Below are 7,096 nucleotides of genomic sequence, written 5' to 3'. Positions count from 1 at the left end.
ACTTTGCCATGGGCAAGACATCGCCGCGCGAAGTGCATGACAATGTCGAGGCCATGCTGTCCATCTCCGCCGAAGGTACGATGCGCGCCATGCCCGNACCCCCCCCCCCAATGCCTTGGCCCCCCCGAATACTGACCCGTTGGTTGTCTAGTACACATCTGCAGCACAGGCCGGGCCTGCCTCCAGAAGATTGACCAGCTCATTGACGACACCAAGAGCGGCATTCCTACCTTTGTCATAATAGATATCCCATACGACGAAGAGCAGCGCATGAAACGTCTGTCCCGCGAACCACGCACGCCCTCGCCCACGTCGTCACGCCTCACCCGCATGGACACGACCGAGCCCGACGACATCTACGCCATGCACCTCCTCACCCACATCTCGTCGGAGATTTCGTCGCGCAACTTCTCCAAACTCGTCGTCCCCGTCGTCATGCTGTCGGGACTGACGCAAGACGAGCCCACGTCATCGGGCCCGCACCCGTCGTCCAGCTTACACATGTCGTTTCCGCTGAGCGACTCAGTCCGCCTGACGCGCTATCTCGATGCTGGTGCTGTCGACGTACTGACGAGTCCCATGTCAAGAGACCGCATGCTCGGCTTGGCTGTTCATGCCTACCGGTTACAGAAAGAATTTAACCGGGAAGAAGCAAGTTTTCTGACCACTAAGCGGAATCGGAAGCTTTCCTGGGTCGGCGTCGATGACGCGAAGCCCTATGCTTACTTGCGTGAGGCCATGGTTTCAAATCTCATGACTGGGATTTGCAATCCCGAGACTGTGGGAGACTCCCTTGACTCCATGTGCGTATACGCTGCGGGCATAGAGGTGCATGGCTAACCATCGTAGGGATTTTCATCTCGACCATGACCGCAAGGTGCTTGTTGAAAACGCCGTGGGAATGTGGGCCTTTTCCGCCCACGACTTTACTGACGATGAGCTGCTCTACGGTGCTTTGGTAATGCTCAAGCATGCGCTACAGATGCCCGAGCTGGAAAAATGGTTAATCACCGAAGGCAAGTACTCTTTCTCTCTACGGCCCCTCTCATCACCTTGTCCACTAACACACTACCAGACGAGATGATTGTCTTTCTCCTGGCATGTCGTACGGCATACAATGAGTTTGTCAAATACCACAACTTCCGCCATGTTGTCGATGTCCTCCAAGCCCTCTTCCACTTCCTTGTCCAAATAGGCACCCTGCCCGTATATCCCTCCGACACGTATACCTTCTACGCCCCAAAGTCGCCCATTGCCCAACTTCTCAAGCCCTTCGATGCGCTCACGCTGTTGATCTCTGCCATTGGCCACGACGTCGGCCACCCGGGTGTCAACAACGCATTCTTAGTTGCATTGAATGCGCCACTAGCGCAACTTTACAACGACCGCTCCGTTCTAGAATCCTTCCATTGCGCCGCCTATTCGCAAATCCTACGACGATACTGGCCAAAAGCTTTTTCCGATATTCCCATGCGCAAACTCATGATCAACAACATACTTGCAACGGATATGGGCCTTCATTTCAAGTACATGAGCGATTTGGGCAACCTACAACAAAAGGTTGCGCACGATCGAGGAGTAGACGGGTGGAGCGCCAAAGTTCAGGAAGAGCAAAAGGATCTGACATGTGGTCTGCTCATAAAATGTGCCGACATTTGTAATGTGGTACGTCTTTGTTTTTTTTTTCTGTTCAATTTGCTGTAGCGCATGTGCTAACTGGACACTTTTTTTTTTCTCTAGTCGCGGAAATTCGACACGGCTGCCAAATGGGTCAACATTCTTACCGATGAGTTTTGCAATCAAGGTCTCATGGAAGAGGAACTGGAGATGCCCTCGTGTCTTTTCGGGGGTCCACCGGTCCGCGACGACGTCGTTAAGCTTGGCGAATCCCAGATCGGTTTTATTAACATCTTTGCCAGGCCACTATTCGAAGCAGTGGCAGACATTCTACCCGCCATGCAATTCGCAGTCGACGAAATCTTGACTAACAAGGTTATCTGGGAACACAAGATAGAAGAGGAACGGCGCAAGAAAAAGAAGAACAAGAATATGAATCTTGGACTGCTCACATCAGGCTTCGCTGTGGATCCAACCCCAAGCCCTCTTTCTGGAGGATCATCATCCAGGCCCGCCATCAAAATACCTCTGAGCGCCATCAAGACCATTTCTCCCGAAGAAGCGGCTCGCAGAGGATCGACTGGCTCGATGCAAGCCATAGCCGCGGCGTCAGACTCGAGAAGGTCATCATCCATCATAGACAGGAGCTCGCGGCGGTCGTCTACCACGCCTATCCCAGGCCAAAGATCCATGGGTTCCAACGAGAATGCAAGCTCATCCAGGCGAGGCAGTCGGGATCCTAGCCTTACTGCCATTTTGGTTACCCAGACTCCAAACGCCTCTGACCAAGCCTCGAAAGGACAGTCGGCAAATCCAGACGATCGGTCCAGGGCAGATCGCAAGGATACACTGACCAGGTCATCCTCGTTGAAGAAGGACAGGGATAGCGCCAGGCCTGTTACGGCCCCCTCCCATGCTAGGCGCAGTCAAAGTAGGTCGAAACAAACTATTCCAAATGCTGCATGAAACTAACATGTCGAAGCCCTCGACCCTTACCCAACAACACAGCCCTCGTCTCAAAGCCACTCCCAAGTTGACTTGTCCCACTCAGCCAACGGAAACCTTGATGGCTCAAAGCTGCAGCGATGGGACACGAACAACAAACTGAGCGCAGACAGCAACGCAGCCCGCTCCGATGTCTCGCGCGACTCCAGCTGGTGGCGACAAATGGGCTCACGACGACGTACGCGCGATGTGAGGAACGGCGACATGGAGGCACGCACTCCGGTCAAGGAAGTCATGCCCGACACGCTAGCGCCTCCCAATGCCGATTCGCCCACGACGTCACCCACGTGTTCGAGTCCTGGCCGAAAAACCACGACGGGCAAGATTATGAGCTTCTTCAAACGAAAGCCAAACAGTCAAAAGGAGCCAGAGAAGCAGTTGTCTAGTTTCGGCAGCTCTTCGCAGCTGCGAACCCCACAGATCAGCGACCCAGGCCGATCCCTCAACAGCGACGATTGATTTCCGCATTACTTTTCCATGCCTCTATTGACCTTACATTAATGACAAACGCCGCATCCGAACCACGGTATTTCCTTGAGTCTCAACATCCCATTTTTCAAAAGCAGCCCTTCGTCTCTGCAGCACTTGCTTTTGGTTTTCCTTCATCTCTGGCAGTTGGCGGGCTATGATACCTTTTTACGCGCGACATGGCAGGTGCCAGCGGGAAGTGCAGATGACAGCATTGCATCTGTGAGCTTCACTTGGTTTACCTTTTGATTCGACGCGTGCATTCTTGGGACAGCATCTTTTTTTTCAGGCTCGTCTTTGCGTACCTTCACTCATCTTTGTTCCGCTTCTCTCCTCCTTTGTCAGTTACCTTCGTCTCGGTGGCAGCGCCCTGGGTGCGCGCAGCATGCATACCAGAGGCCGTGGCCGCTTGTCATGTTTTTCTTAGCCTCCTCGTCGAGGGAGCGCTAGTTGTATTGTTCTCTTCGCAGCCTGAAAAGTCGCTTTTGTTTTGGCGGCTTCGTTGTTTTTACGAGTAGAAGATGTCAGGCATGGATCATCAGCACATGGGCTGGCCAAGGAACCACATTGTAGCACCAGTCGAAGTGGTGGACTGGGCATGGGTTACATGAACTGGCTCTTCTCCACCTCTTCTAGGAGAAGGCGCCGTGTCTACTATCCTAAGCTCAACGACACCGCTCAGCGAAATGACGATAAACTCTCCGTAATGAAATGTATATTCTCAACGTGTCAGCTCTGCACTCGGTCTTTTGTCGCTCAATGTCATCGCAGTAAGCATTGCAAGGTGTTTGGTACCGTCTACAGCGATGCATCGGCAGACGCCGACGAGGTCACGAGTTGCTGCCACCAAAGTGGTCCTTGTAAGAAGCAACTACCCATCACAGGCTAGCGTGGCTGGTTTAGTGCCACGCTAAACTCCACTGAACAACACCACCCCTCAACCTCAAGCTTCACGGTTCCTATTCATCCTATCTCTCAAGCTATACCACGACCATGGATGACAAGGTGAAATATCTGCTCTCCCTCAGCGCTGTCCGCGAGCGCTCAAAGATTGTGGGAGAGGCGGCTGAGGCGGGAAAGCTGAGTCACTTTGACGTGCACGAAGAGCAATTGGCTGAGGCTGCGGATTTCGTGACTTCTGTCATCAAGGTTGGTCGGAAAATTCACAGCTTGCAATGTACTGTGATTGCTGATGGTACTTCTATCAGCGCGATTACGGTCCAGACAAGTTCCACACCATTCCCCCGCATGGCCGATGGCAACACTTTGAAGTGGGCAACGTTCCCCGCATCTCCAAGCTTCTTGAGGAGTGGAAGCAAGGCGGATGTGATGACTTGGAGACGACGCGCCGCCTGATCGACCTCTTTTTCGTCTCGGTGCTGTTGGATGCCGGGGCGGGAGATCACTGGCGCTATGTTGAGCCAGGGACTGAGCGCGAGTATGAACGCAGTGAGGGAATTGCAGTTGCCAGTCTGTACATGTTCAAGAGCCTGGGCTTTGCAGCTGCCAAGAATGATAAACAGCCGATTGTGGATGGAAAAGGCCTGCAGGACCTCAAGACAGAAGCACTCGCAGACGGCTTCCAGATCTCCGACAAGAACCCAATGCTGGGCGTTGATTCTCGCGCCAACCTCCTCCGCAGCCTGGGAAAGTCACTGCTATCCCAGCCGGAGATCTTTGGCCCAGAGGGTCGTCCCGGAAACGTTGTTGGTGAGAAAGAACCCTCATGAATGACCTTAAATACCGTACTTACCAATTGTCTTTTAACAGATTACATGAAGAAGAACTCGGCCAACCCTTCCAGCCTAGACGTGCTCGTCTTCTGGGACATTCTCCAAAAGCTGCTCATCCCCATCTGGCCCCAAGACCGCACAAACGTCAACGGCCAGCCCCTGGGCGACGCATGGCCCCTGTCAACGCTAAAGACGCAGACAGCCTCGTCGGCTGATGAAACGGCCTTTATCCAGCCCTTCCACAAACTGACGCAATGGCTCGCCTACTCGCTCATGGTCCCCTTCACCCGCATCCTCTCTCTCCAATGGGAAAACGCCTCTGCGCTTACCGCGCTCCCAGAATACCGCAACGGCGGTCTCTTTGTCGATGTCGGCGTCCTGACGCTCAAGCCGGCGACGCTCCAACGCGGCATCAGCGCCTCGTCCGACGGCACCGGCCTCCCGGCTTTCAGTGCGGGCGACGACGCTATCGTCGAGTGGCGTGCCATGACGCTCGTTCTCGTCGATAAACTCTACAAGCTTGTGCTGCAGCGCATGCACGGCGTGGAGCTCAGCATGGCGCAGCTCCTCGAAGCCGGAACCTGGAAGGCTGGCAGGGAAGTGGCTAAGATGAAGCGCCCGGATACGAAGAGCAGTCCTATTATTATTCTTAGCGATGGCACTGTTTTTTAAACCTAGCCTTGACTTGAAACGAATTAAAATGAATTGAAATGAAATGAAATGAAAGGCGAAAGGCGAGTGTCGGTGTCTGTGTGTGTGTATTGAAAGCTACCTGCTTAGTAGTATACAGTACATGTGTCTTATCTTTAGCCAAACCCCAGGCCCTATCCTGTCCTGTCCTGTCCTATCCTTTATCACGGTATCCCAACTATCCATCTACCTGAAATAAAAAGAAGAATCCAAAAAAATTTTTACATTAGATTTACATAGATACATACATGGCGCAACATGAAAAAAAAAGATAACTACTTACCCGCATTCTAACATTATCGAATATTTTGTATTCACCCCCCTCCCCTCCTTCTTTTCCTGTACCCCTCCTCCTGTACACCTCCTCTCGAGCATATCTCACGTATTCATTTCATTTCATTTCATTTCATTTACTTTTTCATCTCTCACCTCTAACTTCTCAACTCTCTCTAGCCCTGCATTCTGCCCCCCCCCCATACCTGCCCCATACCTGTCGCCTGCACCTGTCGCCTGCGCCCCTCGTGCGCCGCGCAGCTCAGCTCAGCCATGGCAGCCGCGATATGCGAAACGCCTAGGTACTACTGTGGTCGTGTGAGTAAGTAGGGAATTATTTGTACTGTGTGTGTGTGTGTGTGTGTGTGTGTGTGTGTTTTTCTCGGTGTGTCTTGGGTATCTTGTGTGTGTTTTTATTCCTTTTCTTTCTTGCTGTTCTGCTTCTGACTCTTTTGATGCTGCATCTGGGGTTTGGTTTTTTCTTCTCCGACTTGATATGGTTGCTGTGATTTTGCATTTATGCGTGATGGTGATGGTGATGGTGATGGCGATGTAGAGTTCAAGGTTTGGCTGTTGCGCGGCTGATTTGCAGATTGCTGGTGCTGCTGTTGTTGTTGTTGTTGTTGTTGTTGTTGTTGTTGTTGTTGTTGTTGTTGTTGTTGTTGTTGTTGTGATGATGATGATGATGGGGGATTTGGTGGAATTGGTGATGCCGATGGTGATAACGAATCAACCCCCGACTCGGCACTACTACTTACCCAGATTCCCTCGTGTGTCGTAGAACCTTCTTTCGCTGTCTCCCCGTCACCCTATCCGTCTGCCTCTGCTTCTCTCCAGACTCCTGATGACAATGATGATGCCTCTTGCTCCTGCTTACGCTTGACCTCCTGCATCTCCATCTCCATTTGTACTTGCCCCCTCTTTTCCCCCTTCTTAGCATGACCACGACCCACACCCGTCTCCAACTCACTCGCCGCCTCGTCCCCCCGCAGTTCTGACGGCCCCCTTACATGCCCGTACATACTCTTGTGCACGCGGAACTGCGCGGGTGTTTTGGGTGTCGTTGAGGGACTTGTAGGCGCTAGTTCCTGAGGCGGTGCTGGTGCTGGTGCGAAGTGGTGTGCTGCAGTATAAGTACCGTTTTGAGGTGTGGCGGAGAAGTATGCGTCTTGGTGTGTGTAGGGTGGGTATGCTGTTGCTGCGTTGGGATTGGGATTGTGGTGGGAGAAGGCGTGTGAGTGTGAATAGAAGTCTGGTGTTGAGTTTGGATTTGGAGATGTGTTGTAGGAGGGGGGTGCTGGGAGGGGGGG

The 7,096-nt window shown here is 52.6% G+C and overlaps 3 protein-coding genes across 3 annotated transcripts in view; 2 read left to right on the top strand and 1 right to left on the bottom strand.

The window, feature by feature from the left end:
* The window catches only part of SETTUDRAFT_157386 (uncharacterized protein), a gene marked incomplete at both ends in the record, with an annotated part of 3,466 nt that extends 385 nt beyond the window's left edge, over positions 1–3,081 (top strand). Inside the window, 5 exons of the mRNA XM_008032731.1 lie at positions 152–803; positions 850–1,016; positions 1,076–1,665; positions 1,741–2,548; positions 2,600–3,081. Coding sequence (XP_008030922.1) covers positions 152–803; positions 850–1,016; positions 1,076–1,665; positions 1,741–2,548; positions 2,600–3,081 — 2,699 coding nt within the window. The remainder of the gene's footprint in view (positions 1–151; positions 804–849; positions 1,017–1,075; positions 1,666–1,740; positions 2,549–2,599) is intronic.
* A 1,002-nt stretch (positions 3,082–4,083) lies between these two features.
* On the top strand, positions 4,084–5,623 carry SETTUDRAFT_174180 (uncharacterized protein; the record flags this gene model as incomplete). The annotated part of the gene is made up of 3 exons (XM_008032730.1): positions 4,084–4,239; positions 4,299–4,800; positions 4,861–5,623. 3 exons carry the CDS (start codon positions 4,084–4,086, stop codon positions 5,493–5,495), a joined length of 1,293 nt encoding a protein of 430 aa, XP_008030921.1. The 3' UTR covers positions 5,496–5,623.
* A 576-nt stretch (positions 5,624–6,199) lies between these two features.
* SETTUDRAFT_35297 (uncharacterized protein) lies at positions 6,200–6,808 on the bottom strand (the record flags this gene model as incomplete). Its single annotated transcript, XM_008032481.1, has 2 exons — positions 6,200–6,579; positions 6,664–6,808. The coding sequence occupies 2 exons, from the start codon at positions 6,806–6,808 to the stop codon at positions 6,200–6,202; spliced, it is 525 nt and encodes a 174-aa protein (XP_008030672.1).
* Between the last annotated feature and the right edge of the window lie 288 nt (positions 6,809–7,096).

Source organism: Exserohilum turcica (assembly GCF_000359705.1).
Source record: "Exserohilum turcica Et28A unplaced genomic scaffold SETTUscaffold_8, whole genome shotgun sequence".
Classification (NCBI taxonomy): Eukaryota; Fungi; Ascomycota; class Dothideomycetes; order Pleosporales; family Pleosporaceae; genus Exserohilum; species Exserohilum turcicum.
The sequence above is the reverse complement of the archived record's forward strand: the minus strand, read 5'-3'. Positions and strand labels throughout refer to the sequence as shown.